The sequence below is a fragment of the Prionailurus bengalensis genome, chromosome X, assembly GCF_016509475.1.
Source record: "Prionailurus bengalensis isolate Pbe53 chromosome X, Fcat_Pben_1.1_paternal_pri, whole genome shotgun sequence".
Lineage (NCBI taxonomy): Eukaryota > Metazoa > Chordata > Mammalia > Carnivora > Felidae > Prionailurus > Prionailurus bengalensis.
The window spans coordinates 10,724,596-10,744,425 of NC_057361.1; the positions used below are offsets into that span (position 1 = coordinate 10,724,596).

Consider the following 19,830-nt stretch of genomic DNA (forward strand, 5'->3'; position numbering starts at 1 on the left):
AGCCGTGACCACTTTTCAGAAATCTAACCCATCGTCAAAAGTGTGTTACCATCGAGACCATCACAACAAATGGGCAACAGATTTCCCTATTCCCTTTCCTGCACTCGCAGAAGAAAGTGAGCAGGAGAAATGGCATTCTCCATACCTACCCCCCACCCCAGTTGAAGGTCCCTTGTGGTTATAAGCACCAACACCCAAGAAACAAAATCAACCCTACCCTTAAATGACACTGACTGTACCGCCTGCCTCAAGAAGAGGTGAGGAACACAGACACTGAGCCAGACACGGGCCTTGCCACTTCCCGGCTCTGTGATCTCAGTGGTGATCCGCACACACCAAAGACTCAGTGAAGGTTTTATGTGTGCATGTTGTAGGGCAGCAAATTTTGCCAACCCAAGACATGCCTCTTTGACATATTATTTTAGGCTGCTTATTTCCAAGCAACAGCGAACGCAGGAGAAGTGAGAAGTTAGCCTTTTGTAAGGGACATTTACAGGTAGAAGGGAAATCTCCATCTGTAAGGGCGTCTCCCCTCACCTACTGGGAGGAGGGGGAAGGGCTCTAAATCTCTAGAAACTCTAACCAATGGAGAAGGCCAGGCCGAAATCTGCACAACAACCCTACCCTTGTTTACGGTGCTTTTCCTGGTAACTGGAAACTGGTTCCCCACCCCCAACATCTCGTGTCTTTGGCTGAAGATGGGTTGTAAGGCAGTGGCTTCGGCCATTTCGGGTCTCTCCCTTGTATACGGGAGGTGCACGGGATATTCGACGTCTGTCTCATTTTCTCCTGTTAATCTGTTCCGTGTCAATTTTCTTCTTAGACCAGCTGCACTGGCCCAAACCCAAGAGGGGGATGGGACATGTGGGTATGGAGCAGGAAGGGGGCCTAAGGCAGCAGTCTCTGGACCTGCCTCGTGAGCCTCTGAACTCTAATTTTATTTTCTCGCTGACCAAGGGAGCTTATTCGAGCCAGCCAGCCAAAAAAAAAAAAAAAAAAAAAGATGTAACATAGAAACACAAACGCACTCTGCTAATGAAAGTCTTCCAGAAAGGCAGAAGTGTATGAAAGAGCAGCTCACAGTTGAAGCTCACACTGTCCCCAAGCTTTCGGAATGGATATAAAGGGGAGGGGCGGCACGGTCCTTGCCTATGTCTCCACAACAGGACAGGCGCATATCACCAATGTGGATACAGAATGCAATTTATGCACGGATAGACGTACATCACTTGTTATTCCCCACTTCTGCAGAATGTGAAATGTTATGGTAGCCTTAATCACTTGCAAAATAGTCAAGTATAAAAAGACCAAGTGGCCAACAGACGCTGCAAAGCCCACTTCACAAAGGAGGCGACAAAACCCCTGCATGGAAACGTTCAACACTGTTTAAGTTTGTTTACAAAGAACATGGATTGATTGGTTAGTGTGTGTGTGTGTGTGTGTGTGTGTGTTTTAAGGAGGTTCCACCTTGAAAAAAATAAATTAGGCAGCAGATTGGTATAATGGGACCTCCGTGACAGCAGAAATGGAAATAGACTGAAATATTCAAGTCCAGTGTCATAGGGGTTCAAGTGAAAGGTGGGCACATCCGCCTGAGTGCCACCTGCAGACAGACACCCCATAAGGAGCTCAAGCCCCATTTATCTGTGGGTCCCTCAATCATCTAGAAAATCCGTTAAGGTTGTTTCGTTCAGTTAAACATGGCAAGGACGCCAATGAGCTAGGTGTAAATATTGAATTCTTAAATGAAAGACGTTGAAAAGAACTTCAGTGCTTTAGAGTAATAACCTCCGGTATTTCTCAAAACAACTGTGTGATCAAGTCAAAGGAGGAGTAACTCGCTGAGAAAAGTCTGTGCAGGTGATTTTTATGGCAATAAAATTATACATATTTTAAATCAAGGAAGCAACAGCCTGCCATTTTAAGTACAAGGTTACCATGGCAACAATAACATATACCTGATCTCCTGTACCCTAAAGATAAGTATTCATAGGTAATAAAATCATAGAAAATAATTAAAGCTTTCCATTTAAGACTCAACTATGTAACAGACTAGAATTTGTCAGGCATTCAAGCAACATCTTAATGTTCTGGTGCCCACGATGGTGTCACCAGGCTTCTAAAGAAAGAAGCATCATATAACGACGATGTTTCTTTAGGTTAGGACAGTTACTGGCATCGTTTATGGTTTATGCTGTGATGTAACTTGTTGTTTTGATCAGTTTTATTACCCATCTTTTCTATTTTCCTAATTGCATTAAACTACACATGATAATTTGCTACATTCAGAAGATACCCTGTTGCAAAGGTCTGACTCTCTCCAATCAAAAGCTGTTTCAGCAGGACGGTCACTTGCAAAAGTAACAACATTCAGATGTAACTAAATCTGAAAATCGTTACTACGGTCCTTAAAATACCCAATTGCTCTGTAAAGGAGAGAAATGGCTACTATATGTAATATATGTAGTAGAAATGCAGACTAGGATTGGTACCATTCTATCACTAAAAAAAAAAATGCTTTCCCCTGAACACATTTCGGTTGTTTGGCTTTTAATCCCTATTACAGGTACATCTGACCCACCAACCCGCGGGCTCTTCCTCAAGGCCAAAGACTCTCCTACCACGGTAATTCTTGTACTTGAAACTGCACGTGGGCAATGAATGTGCAATGACAATTAAGCAGGCTGGTCTCAAATAATGCCTTTGATGGGTCACCTGGGTGGTTCAGCCAGTTGGGCGTCCAACTTCGGCTCAGCTCACGATCTCGAGTTTGTGAGTTCGAGCCCCACATCGGACTCGTGAATGTTGGGGCAGAGCCCGCTTTGGATCCTTTGTCCCTCTCTCGCTGCCCCTGCCTCGCTTGCGCTCTCAAAACAAATAAAGCATTAAATAATAATAATAATGCCTTTGATGATATCAGCAAAGCAGCAACGTCACAGCCGTCACAGCAAGTAACTACCGTGGACATTCAGAGCTTGGGCACTGATGTGCTTTCGAGTGTCGGGGTCTGGAGCCGAAGGCCAAGAAAGAACTCTTGAGACATCTTTGGCGCAAAAAGGTGATTTTATTAAAGCACGGGGACAGGACCCGTGGGCAGAAAGAGCTGCCCTGGGGTTGTGACGGGTGACTGATTATATACCTTCAGGATGGGAAGGGGGTTAGCTATTGTTAGGAAGACATCATTTATTACTGTCTAGTAAAACTTCGGTCATGAGACCCTTCAGGTGTACATAAGTGGGCCATAAGCTTAGAGGATGATTGCCACCTGAATCTTGGGGGGCGGGGGGGGGGGGGGCAGAGATCAAACAAATTTCCAAAGTAATTTCTACATGTTAAAGTAGACTTCCAGGATCCTGGGGCTTTGGGGGAGAGGTGGGTCGGGCTATGACTGCCTTTTGCCCCCGGCGAAGTGTCATCATGGAGGCAGCCGAGCTCCTAGAGGAATGTCATTCAACCGGTCTCAAGGACCCGTCAATGGGCTATAGGCCAAAAGAAAATTTAATTTTTCATCTGCCTTTGTTATTCCCACATCAGGCATCGGCCATGGTGGTCTTTTTTTCTGCCCGGGCAGCGCTGTAGCCGCCTGTGACAATGACAAAACGTTGGACCTTCTTTGTAGCATTACAGAGACATTTCCTCATGGGAAAGCAAGCAATTTCCTGGGCAGATGATCCACAGTGGCACCGATCTTCCTTTCCTTCCCGATGTCTTCCTTCCTGAACCTCTCCATTCCCCTTACTTGGAGAGGCCATCAAAACGCTCTTCAATTTCGGGAAAGAGTCAAGAGGCCAAACCTTTTATCATAAAGATTTCAAACAGGGTACCAGTACGGTGGATACCGCAAACTGGACTGTGGGTGGGGGTGGTGGTAGGAGGTGTGTTTCCCTGACCGGCCAATATCCGGCGCTAGGATTTGTCAGGTAATATTTTTGTGAATAAACACCCGTTTGGGGGGATTGTTTTGTTGTGAGAGCGCGCGCACGCAAGTGAACGAGGGGCAGAGAGAGACAGACAGACAGAATCCCAAGAGGGGTGGGAGGAGAGGGAGGGGGGCAGGGAGAGAGAGAAACGGGACTCGAAGTCACGAATTGTGAAATCACGACCTGAGCCAACGTCAGATGCTTAACGACTGAGCCACCCAGGTGCCCGCACCTGCTTTCAAATAGAAGAAGTACTATAATAAACCGGGTTCTGTTTACTTGCTGTTTCCTAAGAGGATGAACTCTTAATTCTAAGAAACCAAGATGGCTTTCTCCACTCTTAATGTCATCCTCAAAGAGCCATCTATTCAAGTAACGTTCATGAATGTTTAGCAGTTTCATAGGACTAACACCAAAGAACAAGACTTTCAAATAAAGCTGTGCAGGGGCCTCGGTGTGTGAAATTATATTGGATTTTTCTCACAAAGACGTCAAAGTAAGATGCATCAACTAAACATTCATAGGAAGAGAGCTATCGATATGGTTAGGAATAAGGAAAGGGCACGGACATAAAAGCTTGACTCTTATCCAGAAAAGATGTTTTTACCAAGTTCTCCTAAAGATACGGAGGAAAAAATTTCCCGCAAAGATGGACTACAGTTACTTTTATATGCCAATATCAGACCACTGAGAACCATTTATTACATGGGAACAAAATAACACACCGGACATAACCAGACACGGCTTCCTCCAGATCACACTTTGAAAAAAATGTTTTTATTATTTATTTTTGAGAAGGGGGGAGGGGCAAAGAGAGAGGAAGACGGGGGCCGAAGCAGACTCTGCACCGGCATCACAGAGCCCGATGCGGGGCTCGAACTCACAACGGCAAGATCGTGACCTGAGCCAGAGCTGGACACGGCCGACTGTGCCACCCGGGCGCCCCTCCATGTCATACTTAACCATTACCCACATGGGGGTACCACACACTCAAAGAGAACGAGCAGATAAACTGGGAGCGTGCTTCAGATTTTGTGTCTCCCTCTCTCCCATCCCCCGCTCATGCTGTGTCTCAAAAATAAACGTTTAAAAAAAAAAAAAAAAAAAAAGACTATCCAGGAGGAGGCTATGACCACCATGTGCAAAGTTTGGGCAGGGGGGAGAAGAAAGAAAGAAATGGGGATTTCTTTTGTCTCCCCGCAGGACCAGGCAGGAAATGGCCCTTGGGAGGGAATATTCCGGCCACCACCTTGCTTCCAGCTTGTTGGACAGCTGGGCTGTATCAGACTGGACCATACCCACACGCCATACTGGATGCCCCAACGGCCAAATGTGGTCTACCTCATGTGTCTCAACCCAAGACCTTCACCACGGACTGGGGAGGCCAGGGAAAATAGGATGCTTCTGTCAGCCATCGTGCTATTCATTAGCAGCTCTTAGAAGAAAATTAAAAGGTTAATCAAGTTGTTGCTTCAAATTAAACGGTGAGTGAAAAAAATAACGGTCACTTCAATGTTCTATGTTTTTTTTTTTTTTTTTTTTGGTTACATGAGTATTTGAGAGTTTGCTGGAAAGAGGTTGGTATAATAAAACCTCTCAGGTAAAAAGAATTTTCTTAATTATGATCCATTTCGTATCATACGTGTGATCATTTGTCTCATTATTATCATAAAGAAAGCCTCGATTGCGGTCAGAATTCATCGGACATCAACGGAGTTCAACAACTGGGTCCATAAGAGCGCCAGTAATTAGTCACATCCGGGCCTGCGTTTGTTCGTGTCACAGAGGCTTGTCCCCGAAGGCTCCCTGTCAGAAAGGCACCGTTTGAACCGGGCAACTCCTTCCCCACCTGGGTCCCTTTATTTGGTGGCTACAGTCCCTTGTTCTATTTCAGCCCAAACCCAACCCTTCCCGTAGGCTATTATGTTTTAAAGGTTTGCAAAGACGGTCTTTCATGACTTCAAAAGTTCCATCTGTGTCCCCACCTAGGCGCTCTGGACGCTGGGGTCCAGATGATGCTGTCTCACATTTCGTGGCCTCGGCCCTCCTTTCCCTCTGCCCCTCCCCTGCGTGTTCTGTCTCCCTGCCCCCTCCCAAATAAACTTCCAAAAAAGTTTTGTTTTTTAAATGCTAGAGTTTGTACATTGAGACCCCTCTCCAAGACCAAAACTTATGACAAAAACAGGTGAATTTCAAGAATGGATTCTAGGACTGGGGGTTTTCAAGATCACCTAAGTCTAAACGTCAGGAGGTGGTTTTTTGTTTTTTCTAAGTAGCACCACACCCCACCGTGGTGCCTGGCTGGCTCAGTCGGTACAGCATGCAACTCTTGATCTCAGGGTCCGAAGTTCGAACCCCACGTCGGGGGTAGAGATTACTCAAAACTACATACATACGTACAAACTTTAAGCAATAAAAATAAACGCGTGGAGGTGTGTGGGCGCTGGTCGGTGGGGGGTGGGGCCCAGGGGCAGCAGGCAGTATACAGAAAATGTCCAACAGTCTGGTTTTGTTCTGGCCATCGTCTACAGTGAGGGAGTGACAACACTCTATTATTAAAAATTACATTTCCCAAGATAGGTCCTAGGAGAATATGTCCTAGTTCGTGATTTCTGTTGCCTCCAAACAAACAAAAGTCTGAGGACCCGGGCAGGAATGTTTCTGCGAAGTGATGGGTAGCAGCACACGTAATCTCACTTGTCGGCTGAATACACCACTTTCTGGAATAAATCAGGCTCGTGCTCCAGCCTGATCCCGGCCTCCCTCTTCAAGGGTGAACAGCTATGTGAAAATATTCCAGGACAAGTTTCCCATTAAAGCACTTCGGGAAACTGGGGAATCTCGAGTCGACCATGAAAGGTTCAATTTCTCAGATAACATCACCAAATGTGGAAGTAACAGTCTGTTTAAATCACTCTAGGGTTACCTTAGCTGCATATCGCTCTAACAGATGAGTGGAAATTTCACTTTTCTTCTCTCCTTTGACATACTACAAAAAGATTAGATAAGAGAACCGTCACCAGTCGGTTGAGGCAATAATACCTCCCTTCAGTTCGGTTCTTATGACCAGGTCGGTAGGGGATAATCGAGAACCAGCTTCCCCCTACAGCTGCTATGTTAATCTCAAGAAGTGTATCCAATCTGTTGGAGTCTGAGAAGCCACAGATCTGTGGAGGGAAACGATGACATCCCCATGAAATGAGAACGGACACCAACTGATTGACTTTTTCTCTTAAAAAAAAAAAAAAGCCACAGAAACTAGGAGGGCCCTTTAATATATATATATTTTTTAAGGCGTGCAGAAACACTACTGGGGAAGATCAGAGAAGATGTGGATATGGCAGCTTCGATACGGAAGCTTCCACATGGTAAATACATGCACTGTCATGGAAATTATGCTGGCGATTCACTGTAATCCCACTCAAAATCCTAACAGGGATGTTTGTGGAACATGAAAAGCCAATTCCAAAAGCAAGAAAAAATTAAGACTATCTCGGGCACTTTTAAAGAAGAACAAGAGAAGCAAAATTCTCCTAGGAGACACCCAGGCTTACTACACATCTACAGTCATCAGGACCGTGTCCTCTTAGCACACAGATGGCAAAACATAGCCAAGAAACTGAACAGAGTCCAGAGATGTACGCGCACGTACAGGAGGGAAATTTAAAACGTGAGAGACGGTGTTCTATGAAAATCAGTGGGGAAGCGATGAACCATTAAGTACACGGGCGTTTCTGCAGAGGAAGTATAAAATAAAAATAGATTTCTCTTACTCTACCAAAAAGCTAAAATCCCAAAGGAACAAAGACTGAAAAATGAAAAGCATTACTTTAAAAACACCTTAGAAGAAAATATGGAAGGACAGAACACCTGCATGACCTTGGATATAAGAACAATTCTAAAACAAGGCAAAAACAAAAAGCACAAATCATAATAAAGGAAAAGATTAATTAGGACTTGTTACAATAAAAAACAACTCAGTACAACAGAAGATACGTTCCACAAAATCACAGAGAGGAAGAGAACATTGAGGTCCCGTTTAACTGAGGATTAGTATCCAGAATGTATAAAGAATCACAACAAGCCAGCAAGAAAAAACAAGGATATAAACGAAAGACAAAACTTCAAAGGGCCATGAACCTACCAAAAAGCTCCAAACTGTCTAGGAACATCCAACATAAAAAAAAAAAACAAACCAATGAAATACCGCTTCATACCTATCAGGGTTGTGAAAAAATTAAACCGTCGACAGCACCAAACGCGGGTGAAGACACGGAGAGACGAATGTTCGTGCGCTGTTGGCGGGACCGCAAACGGACACCACTCCGGGGGAAGCAGCGACGCTCCGAGATCTAGCCGGCTCCGAGACACGACGGAGCGTTCGCTCGGCTGCCGACATCGTTCATTCGGTGAGCAACTTGGTCCTCACCGGAGGAACGAAGGCAGGTTATCTGTCTCCCTCCAAACCACGCAACAAGTTCATTTAGCAGAAACGGTTTTTTATCGATTTCCGAAACTTCTCAGGAGGAGGATCAGAACCCATCCCAGGCCTCCGGGCCTCGGCCAACCTTGCGGCGTAGTAGAGACAGCCACCTGCCAAGACTCCCCCGACTACCGTTAATTCGGACAATTCTTAAAACTCCCGTCTTCTTCGGGAACCTACTTGGGAGGAGGTCTCAACATCTGGCAGATCCTTAGAGCTTGAAGCCATAAAATATTTACATTGAGCAGCTCCTGAATAAATACGCAACACCCACAACAGTCTCTTTATTTACAACCCTGCCATCATGAACTTTCCATTTCCCAGGGGGATAATGGGGCTACCTTATCTCGGTCATCTCTTCAGCCGTATGCTTGTTTTTCATGTGTCTGTCTCATGGCTCGTCAATTGTTTTCAAAGCACTTCTCACACCTGTTGTGTCAAAGTTTTCCACTCAAAATAGAGGGTAGGAAGCAGTGGTTTATGGACTCCCTAGCACACCTCTATACCCGAAAGCATTTAATAAGTGATTTTAACCATAGTAATTTTTTTTAATGTTTATTTATTCTTGAGGGAGACAGAGTGTGAGAGGGGGAGGGGAAGAAAGAAGGAGTCACAGATTCCGAAGCAGGCTCCAGGCTCCAGGCTCTGAGCTGTCAGCACAGAGCCTGACGCGGGGCTTGAACCTATGAACCCCGAGATCATGACCTGCCCGGAAGCTTAACCAACTCAGCCACCCAGGCTCCCCTTAACCATTAGTGATTTAGAAGCAAGTCTATTTTTCAGACAGAAAACATCACCGACTTTCAAAATGATATTATTAATGTTGAGCAAAAGCTGCCAGACCTAAGCGTTTATCCTAAGTGATTCCATTTATATAAGTGGAAAAAGAGGCAAAACTATGCTGGTAGAAAGGAGGAGTGATTACCCTTCGCCTGGGTGCCTCAAAAGGACCATGCAGGAGAATTCTGCAGGGCTGGTAACGTTTCGCTTCGTCAACTACGCACTGGTTAAGTTTGAAAAAACTCACCAAGCTGTATGCTTACGGTTTGCCCACTTTTTGTGTTTGTATACTTCAATATCAAATTTCTGTTAAGTTTATTTACGTATGGGGGGGGAGGGGAGAGAATCCCAAGCAGGCTCCGTGCCGTCCGTGTGCAGCACCCGAACTCACGAACCACGAGAACACGACCTGAGCTGAAATCAAGACACTTAACAGACTGAGCCACCCAGGTGCCCCTCAGAACATTTTCAAATGATTTTTATAATATCCGTGCCTCTTACAAAACATCTAGAAGTATTCGCGACGATGCCATTATATAATAGAGCTCAGACCAGTTTTTGATAATCCAGGACATTGGCTTTGCAAAACGGTAATAATTCATGAAATGGAAATTCATCTCTTTAATGTTCTGAATTCTACTTTACTTACCATGGCAACTGTCAAATGCCACAAGAGAAAACTAAAAGGAAAATATAAAATAAAGTGCTGCATCCAATCAAGTTAGCTTAAGGGTCTGAATTCCTTTGCTAATTACGTCTCCAGCCTCTGCTCCTTTAAACATTCTTTTCGGGGAGTTGTGAAACATCCCATTCCTAAACCTAACAGAGGGACCCCGACGCACAGATGGCACAGTGGATTTCCTAGGCTCCTCCGAACCGTTGCTTCCAACGTTCTTACAGCATTTAAGACGAGAACTAGTTTCCAAGCGTGCTCAGACCTCTCTGAGCAGACCACATTAAGGTCTCCCCGGCAGTGGGGGGGAGGGGGCAGGGAGATCCACGGCTGGGGGAACTGCTCTCTGTGAGCAACAAGGGGGAAAAGGAGTCCTTCCTCTCACAACTCCCGCGTCTCCCAAACACATAGAAAAATGCAACGAAGCCGTGACTACAGACCCTAAGGACAGGACAGAACGTGCAGGAAGGTTGCCTCAAAGGCTTAATCTGGGTAGATTTGATTATAGCGAAGGAGATGAATTCTAATTATGGAAAGGCCATCAAGGTAATTAAGGATATTAAAAAAAAAAAAAATGGGATGAGATCCTTGATGTCTTTCTACTTGATGAAGAGCACAAAAGATGATGAAAGCGATTTCAGTGAGCGGGATCAATTTCCCATCGATTCAGCCCTTTCAGGGCTCCGGGGCACCGAACATCAGAACAAGCCAAGCCGTGCACTCCCGATCCCCAGGGGTGTTTGGTCTCATTGAGGAGATGGTTTAGCCACCGTTTTACTCCAAAGAGAGAGCGAATTAGGTCGTCTGCAAGGGTCCCCATTCCATCTCCAGACTCTCTGATGGATGTTGAAAATGGTTACAAATTTTTTAAAAGGTTAAGAATTTTTTAAAAATTCTAGCTGAACTTTGGCTAGAATCAAGCATCCTTTTCGGAAAGCGAACACCCTGGGCACCAGAGACCCGCCTGTTCAGTATACGTGCTCAACTAAGTCCTCAACGACGCCACTACTGAGACCTCAGGATAGCATGAAGCACAAAAACGTTTTCAATCGCTGTCATCCCAAAGCAGGGGTTGTCAACACGGGGCGATTTTGCCCCTCAACGATGGTTATTTGGCCATGTCTGGACACGTTTCTGGTCGTCACATCGAGGACACTGTCACGAGCACATAGTGGGTGCACACCAAGGGTGCTACTCAATATCCTCCAGTGCACAGAAAGCAGAATTTAACCGTGCTACAGAAAACAAACCAATAAACAATCCAATACTAAGAGGTAACTCCAACGTCACGTGTTTTACAACATATGTGGCCACACCAAGTTCAAATACACTGAGTTATATGTATATACAGCCACGAAGAATAAAATTCAAGGGGCATCTGGGTGCCTCAGTCGGTTGAGTGTCCGACTCCTGATTTCGGCTCAGGTCACAATCCCAGGGTCGTGGGATCGAGCCCCACATCAAGTTCACACTGACAGTGTGCAGCCTGCTTGGGATTCTCTCTCTCTCTGTCCCTCTCTCCCACTCGCACTCTCGCGCTCTAAAATTTTTGTTTTTTTAAATAAAATAAAATTCAAAAGATCAGGTTGAAGCACTTTTTCCTTTGGAAGATTTTTGTTTTCTGACGAAGGAAGCAGTTATTACTTGTAGACATTAAAATCCTACCTTCTGATCACTAGAATATGTACTCTTTTTTTATTAAGCGGTCAGTTCATACGTCCGATATAATTATCACATATAAGTATCAATCTACCAAGATAAATTTTAAAATAATTGGCCAAGATCGATCAAGAAAGATAAAGAGAATACAAATTACCTACATCACTAGAAATGAACGGAGGAGGACCACTACAGGTCCCACAAGATAGAATTAAACAGTTAATACAGGAGTATGATGAACAACTGTACATCCGGAAAATTGGTAACATACATAGATAAGATGGAAAAAAGTCCTTAAACACAACTCAGCAAAACTCAAAGAGAAAGAGGAAATCTGAACACTACAATCTCTGTGAAAAAAATATGACACAGGGGCACCTGGGTGGCTCAGTGGGTTAAGCGGCTGACTTCAGCTCTGGTCTTGATCTTGCAGTCTGTGAGTTCAAGCCCCGTGACGGGCTCTGTGCTGACAGCTCAGAGCCTGGAGCCCGATTAGGATCCTGTGTCTCCCTCTCTCTCTGCCCCTCCCCAATTCACTCTCTCTCAAAAATGAATAAATGTTAAAAAAAATAATAAATAAATTATCTAGTTCGGGGCACCTGGGTGACTCAGTCGGTTGAGCCCGGCTTCGGCTCAGGTCATGATCTCACAGTTTGTGAGTTCGAGCCCCACATCGGGCTCTGTGCTGACAGCTCAGAGCCTGGAGCCTGCTTCAGATTCTGTGTCTCCCTCTCTCTGCCCCTTCCCCGCTCATGCCTCTGTGTGTGTATGTGTGTGTCTCTCTCAAAAGTAAATATTTAACAAAAATTTTTTAAATATATAAAACATAACTTTAAACACTTCCACAAGGAAAACTCCAGACCCAGATCTTGGCACTGCTGAATTGTTTCAAACATTTAAGGAAGAAAAATGCCACTTTTAATATTACTAATCAAATAGAGACACAAGACCGGGTTGCATTTCAAGAGCCACCCTCTCTGGAGTCACAGCAAAGATGACCCTCTGAGCCCAGAAGTACTCACGCTTCCTTCCTTCTCCACTGCATCCTTTGAAAGGGAAGAGGCAAGAGACAATATTAAAAACGGTTTTGCAAGATTCACATCTAGGGGTCCACTCGTAACTAAAATGTGTCCCTCCCCAGTCTTCCTTCCTACTTTTCCCCACCCCATTCTCTGCTCAGGCCAAGCCAGTTTCTTCAGGATTCTACCAGTAACCAAGCCCACTCACTCCTACTTCCCTTCTACCAAGCCCTAAAGCCCTTCCACTCTTCTCAAAACACCTCAAGCCCAAGTGTCCACCAGAAGCTTCAGATAAGCTACGAGGGGGGAGGAAAAAAAAAAAAAAAAAAAAAAGATAAGCTACAAGAGCTCACCCTTCTCAGAACTCCTCCCAGACTCCCATCTGGAATTTTACAACTAGACCCTAAAGGATTCTCTATCCCACTCGTTTCTTTTACCTCCTCGGAGAGATGATCGGTTCCATCCATCTGTCACTTCCCTGCTGAAAATCCCTTGGCGATTCCCCCCAACCAAGAGGATAACCTCAAGTTATTTCCTGCTCTTACCTGTGGCCTGGCCTCCCCTGCCAGCCCCAGCACGTCTGTACCCAGAGCCTGGGATGGCTTCTCCCGGCCACTGAGACCCCTGTCGTCCTGCTCATCCTTCAAGACTTCGATCAAGGGGAACAGTCTCTCCAGGGAACCCCACTCTGAAATACCAACACCGGCCACTCCCACTCCTCTGCTCCGTTTCCCCTGGACAGAGGAAATTATTCTATATGAGCTGTACTTCTGTTGTCATTGTTAATCTCTCTGAAATGACTGTGCTGATGAGGACAGAACCCAGTTTGGGGGTTGGGGTGTTTTTTGCTTAAGATTTTATTTTTTAAGTCATCTCTACACCCAACATGGCCGGGGGGGGGGGGGGTGGTGCTCACAAGTCAGAGATCAAGAGACTCAGCAAAGTACCTGGCTCATCCATCGGAGCAGGACTCCTATCGCTTGTTGAGGGAGCAGCTTTCATTCCCCCGAGGGCCCCCAGGGTAGAGGCATGGAACGGGAACTCAGACGCTCTTAGGGAATGCCAACCAGTGGCCTTGAGGTAGGCCTGTTTAACCCAACTGCAGAAGCCAGCGGAAACCCTGCAAGTCCCCTTCTAATCCTCAGGGCCGTGATGAATTTCCCGGAAACTGTTTCACCCCAAGCTTTCCTGGACTTCAAAAATCTGACGAGAGGGAAGTACTTTTCACCAAGGACAGGAAAATATTAAGACATCAAAAGAAAATACAAGCTGAAGGCGGGGGGAAAAAAAGTAATGACGTAACAAACCGCTCTTTAAATTATTTTTGGGTCTGTCTGCCTGCGGCAAATTACTTCTAAAGCCTCTCCAAGCTCTGAATTCTGTTACTCTGTGAAAATCTGAGCTGAAAGTATTCATGTTATTAAAGAATAATAATTAATCCCATTTGCCCTATTTAGCATGGTTTAGCACAGTTCTCTAATACCAAATATAATTTTACATACCTCGTCATCTGTCCATTTATAACGCAGACAGGCGTTAATAAAGTACATTTTACACAACAAAAAAACCCTCATCCTTTCCACAAATATTTCTGGAGCACCTACGATATGCCAATCATTGGAACAAGTGCTGGGACAGAAGAATAAAACAATCTTGCGTCTTGATGAATTTGAACAGAAAATAAAGCATATTAAAAACACTAACAATAGGGGCGCCTGAGGTTAAGCATCCGACTTTGGCTCAGGTCACAATCTCGCGGCTCCCGAGTTCGAGCCCCTCATCGGGCTCTGTGCTGACTGCTCAGAGCCCGGAGCCTGCATCGGATTCTGTGTCTGCCTCTCTCTCTCTCTCTCTCTGCCCCTCCCCTGCTCGTGCCCACTCTCTAAACATTAAAAAATTTTTAACAATAAATAAATAAACGTGAAGAAGCCAGCTGATAGTAACCAGAAAAATGTTAAAATTATGACATGGGTGACACTGCCTTAAAAATACAGTAGCAGCTCTATTAGCGTGTACCCCAGGGCCGCACCCAATCACCCCATATTTCCTACTCCTTTTGTAAACCACACTGACCACTGTCCACAGGACATCCACGTACCCCTCTGCCACCAGCTGACTTGTGTACCTAAGGGTCAGTGGGGTTTGCTCCCACACCTATTTATGCCGGTTGTATTTGTTACTATAATTATGAAATGTAATTCAACGCTACCTAGACGGATAAAACGTGTGCACAAGAAGAGTTCTTATTTCTTTGAAACCCAAGCTGATCGCTTGGCAAAGTCTTAGTGGCGGGTCAGTTGGAAACGTGACGTATGAGCATTCTGCACACAGATTGGGTCCCCATGCCTTGAAGTGCTCACTCGACTCGAGAAGAATCTGAAGCTGGAAATCAAAAGCCGACGCATCTGCGCCGTGACGGACACGCCGAGCAAGACTTCAGGGGCCTCCCCACCAGGGCTCCCATTGGAAGCAGGGGTCTTGAGTCTCACGACAAAATATTGGAGAACTCGTGTTTAAGGCGAAACGGAATGCTCAAGCCACGTATGTGGCACTTTTGAGGATTCCCCACTTCAGCAGTTTCAATAAACCATCTGACTGCTTGACCCTGGAGGCAGCGGTGAAGGATCATCTCCCGGAAACCCCGGCAGGGGTCAAGTGATTTGGGCAAGAGCTTCCGCCGGAGCCAAAATATCCTAATTATTTCCTGTTTGTCATGAACACTATTCTGTGCTACCGGCCTAGGAGGTCGATTTCCAATCTCAGTGTGCATCCAGACACTTAAAGGGAGCGCTCTCCAAGGCATGAGGGCCCGCTCATGGGAAGATGTTTACTCTCACGGGCAGGAGGCTAGCACATTCTGGAAAGACTTCCTGCCCGGCTATTCATCGGGATGCCATTCCTTTAGTGTCCAACTGCATCTGAATTTCCGAGCAACCTTCCAGAACCCAACATGTATGTATGCATGTATGGCTCCTCGTGGGGGGGGTGGGGGGGGAGGGGGGGCCTCTGAAGGTGGTCTGGGCCCTGTGTGGGGGTGACGAGAGGATCTCTGGAGCGGCCAACGCGAAGGAGAAGAGGGCAGGAGAAGCCAAAGCTGGAAACGGTACAGCTTCCTCCACAGGCGCCCTGGAGAAGGGCCAACCATCCTGTGATGCTGGCTTCGTGGAAACAAATAGTGTTGAAACAATTAGAGAGCTGTTTTCGCATGTTTTTCAAGCATAACATTACCCTTTTTTTTTCTCTCCTCTAAATTACATCCATTTAGATCTGTAAGAGCCCAAAGAAATAATTTCATCAGATCCTTTGATTCCACGGAGTCAACGGAGCTCAAGAAGAGAAAATGATTTACCCAAGATCACAGAGCAACTTCGCGACAGTGCAGGGGCAGGCGCATGGCCCCTGGTCTGCCCCGCTTTTTCCTCAATTTCCTCACCCTGGGGACCTGCGGCATCACCGCCAGGGAGCTTGCTAGAAACACAGAAACTCGGGTCCCATCCAGGCCGACAGAATAAAAAACCGTTTTTTGTTGTTGTTTTTTTTTTTTTGACAAGATCAAAGATGATTTGTAGGCAGGTGACAGTGAAAGGAAAACTGCTCTCAACCAGTTTTGGGTAAAGCTCTTTTGTGAGATGACTGTTTAAATTCATAATCCTTGGAAACCCATCCTCACCACAGAATGGATGAATGCAATTTCCGGATGTATCTGACCATTTCACATACAATTAAAAAAAATTTTTTTTAATATTTATTTTTGAGAGAGACAGAACGCGAGTGGGTTGAGGCAGAGAGAGAGAGAGAGAGAGAGGGAGACACAAAATATGAAGCAGGCTCCAGGCTCCGAGCTGTCAGCACAGAGCCCGACGCGGGGCTCGAACTCACAAGCCATGAGATCATGACCTGGCTGGCTCAGAGCACCCAACTCTCGATCTCGGGGACGCGGAGTCTGAGCCCCATGTGGCACACAGGGGTTACTTAAAAAAGGAAAAAATTCTGTTAGGCAACAGGAGTTCCCAACAGATGAAACCGGCGTAAAACCGGGAACGGATGTGTGCCCAGCACACACGCGCTTAGAGGCACAGCAGCCAGACGTGGAACTCTTCGGCCAGTGAAAAAATTAGTCTCAACACGCTTAGGTGCTGTGCACCGTGTATGCACACCCTCCCATTGTGAACAACCACCAAAGTTACCGAATAGTCAAACACACTTCAAACATCAATGGGCTCATTGCATTTACGTGAAATGTCCCCAGTAGGCACATCCACCCGCACAGAAAGTAGACGAGCGAGCGGCCGCCAGGGGCAAGGGGGGTGGGGTAGAGAGTACTTCCAATGGGCACGGGGTTTCTTTTTAAGGTGACGACGACACGGTCAGCGGTGGGGGGGGGGGGGGGGGACACGACTCTGAATACACTACAAATCACGGACTTTGTACACTCAAAATGTGCAAACTGTATGGCATGTGAATTACATTTCGATGAAGCCAAAATAAATAAATGAACCCGCTCAACAATGCAAACATATTTTAAGATACATTGAAAGATAGACCCCTACGTACCACTACGGCTCAGTATTCATAAGGGTATGTTGGATAATTAAATACATCTGGAAAAACACAACCAGTTCACAGCCTGGTGGTGTATTTACTAAGAATCTACCAGAGGAAATCAGTAGGTTTCCTTCTGGCATGAAGAGAACTTTTTTTTTTTTTTTTTTTTTTAATCGTAAAAACTCAAACCAAGGATACAGCCAGGACCAGTGAGGTATGCGCAAATTAACAAATTGGCAACTGAAATATAGAACCAACAACTGTCCGAGACACAAAGCACTGCCTTGAGAACAGGCCCCTGGTCTGGGCATTTGCTGCATGAGAACGGACGTCCACACCGATTTCCAAACTACAGCCTACCCCAGGTACTGTGAAAGCCATCCTCAAGAAGGTGCCCAGGTGGTAACCGGACGCTCGATGTCTAAAAGGTACGAGTCCGAACGCCTCGTGTCAAAAGACCAGAAATAACTTTATTTCAGGAAAATTAGCAAAGGCTTTCCTCAGTACTGAGCTGCTCCATAAACTTCCACACCTCTGTGCCAAGCACTGCCAAAACAGTTCCAGGCTCAGCGGCGGCCAGCTGATTTTTGTGTATGAGCCTCATTTAAAAGGGAGCATTGAGGGGCACTCGGCTGGCTCGGTCCATGGAGCACGTGACTCTTGATCTGGGGGTTGTGTGTTCGAGCCCCACCTTGGGTGTAGAGCTTACCTGAAAATCTTTTAAAAAAATAAAATAAAATAAAATAAAATAAAATAAAATAAAATAAAATAAAATAAAAGGGAGCATGGAGTGATGGGACTACTCAGGTCGAGGTGTTTAAACCGGTAGGAACCAGAGTTACAGGTCACGCGATCCTGTCCTTTCTAGAAGGATTTTATCCTAGCCCTCCCCTAACTTCTGGGTAAGAAATTTTCTTGTTGGATTCAGGGGCCTTGTTTCCTCTCATATTTTGATCACCTAGTAAATTCAAGAAGATTCAGCTGTAAAATTCTTTGCTCCTCCCTTTAAATTCAAAATAATGTCCCTCACCAAAATTATAATCAGCACAAAATTACACTCCCTCCCTTACACATACATATTCTCTCTCTCTCTCTCTCTCTCTCTCTCTCTCTCTCTCTCTCTCTCTCAGCAGCGGAGGGCTGCAGACTGGGTAAGGGGCCACGGATGGGGGTGGCGGACTGCCAGGAATTCCCAAGCCCTGACCATTAACCCGCAGTGGTTAAACCCACGGCGTTCCTCATTAGGAATGCTTCGGTGGGGCTCTCCAGCCTGTGGCTTTTGTGGCGCGTGTGGCTGCAGTCTGGCTGCCACTAGAGAGGGATAACAGAGCGGGGAGAGAAGCCCTTCCCCAAACACAGCTCGCAGACGCTGCCAGCGGTGCAGCGGAATCAGGGGGATTGCCACAGCAACCTTCCGACAGAGTCCCCATTTAACGACATGCCGCTGACGGCAGCAGTTCGGGGTGTTAGGAGGTGACAGAAAGAATCCTACAGCCGCCCAACAGCCGCCCCGGGCCAGGTTGGAGATTTTCAACCCCCAGAACCCGGCGTTCAGCGTTACGAGTCGATCCCCCAGCTGCACTCGAACCCCCTTGGCAAGCCGCCTCCACCTGCGCCCAGCTCCGCATTTTGATAGTTGCAACAGGGGACAAAGAGACTCCCCCTCGGTCCCATCCCGTCCCTCCCCCTCCCCCCTTCCTGGCTTCAAGGGTCACGGTTCCCAAACGAGTTCTCGGAAGCCCCCAGCCTCGGGGAACTGGGCGTCCGTTTCCTGTGGTTTTAAGGGCAGCAAGACCACGGCGGGGAAGGAAGGGGACGGGACCCCACTGGGAGCGGAGCGCTCCGGCGACAAGGAGAGCGTCCCGGGAAACCGGCAAGAAGCTCCTCTCTGCCAACCCTTAAAATAAAGCCAGGGCCCGCCGCCCGGGACGCCCCGTCCGCTCTCCCTGCGGCCCCCACCCGCACCCCCGGGAGGCCGGCGCTCCCCCCCCTCCCGCGAGCGCCCCGCCGGGGGGCCGCCCGAGCGCGGCCGGGGCTAGGGGCGCCCCCACCGCGGGGCCGGGCCGCGCACCTGGGCGTTGGGGACACCTGCGCCGCGCCCCTCCCACCTCCGGCCCCCCCGCGCCCCGGCGCCGAGGTGCCCCGGGAGCCGCAGCTGAGCCGGGGCGGGGCGGGGGCGCGGGGCCGGGGGCCGTGGCGCGGGGGTGGGTGGGGGGCGGCGCGCTGGCTTACCCATGGCTGGACACTGGCTGGAGGGGCGCGGGCTCCCCGGGGACGGGCCGAGCCGGCGGCACAAGTTTGCAGGTCTGGCGGGCACGTGCGCGGGCCGGGCTCCGGGCGTGCTGCTGCGCTGCTGGGCCGGCGGCTGGCGGCTCGCTGCTGGCTCCGGGGCCGGGGTGGGAGCGCGGCGCGGCTCCGCCTGCACTGGGGGCCGGCCGTGCCGAGAGGGGCCCTGACGTCAGCGCCGGGGGCTTTGTGCGCCCGCAGCGAGGGCCCGAACCCGGCAGCGGGCGCGCCGGGGCGGCCGGCCCTGCTCCGGGCTTCCTCTGGGACCCCCGAGCGGGCGCGGAGGTGGCGCGGAGACCCGAGAAGCCAAGGGGGTGGGGAGAGAGGGGATCTGGGGAGGGGGGGAGGGGGCGCGGATCCGCTTCCCGGGACCGAACTGTTAACAGCTGGAGGGGGCTTTGCGGTCCTAGCCTTAACCCATTGTGCAGATGAAGAGACTGAGGCCGGGGACACCGAACCAAGGAC

At 47.7% G+C, this 19,830-nt stretch overlaps 1 protein-coding gene across 1 annotated transcript in view; it reads right to left on the reverse strand.

Moving 5' to 3' along the window:
- GPM6B (glycoprotein M6B) overlaps positions 1-19,529 on the reverse strand; it is a 147,140-nt gene extending 127,611 nt beyond the window's left edge. Inside the window, exon 1 of the mRNA XM_043570741.1 lies at positions 19,312-19,529. Coding sequence (XP_043426676.1) covers positions 19,312-19,315 — 4 coding nt within the window. The 5' untranslated portion in view covers positions 19,316-19,529. The remainder of the gene's footprint in view (positions 1-19,311) is intronic.
- Positions 19,530-19,830: the final 301 nt, after the last annotated feature.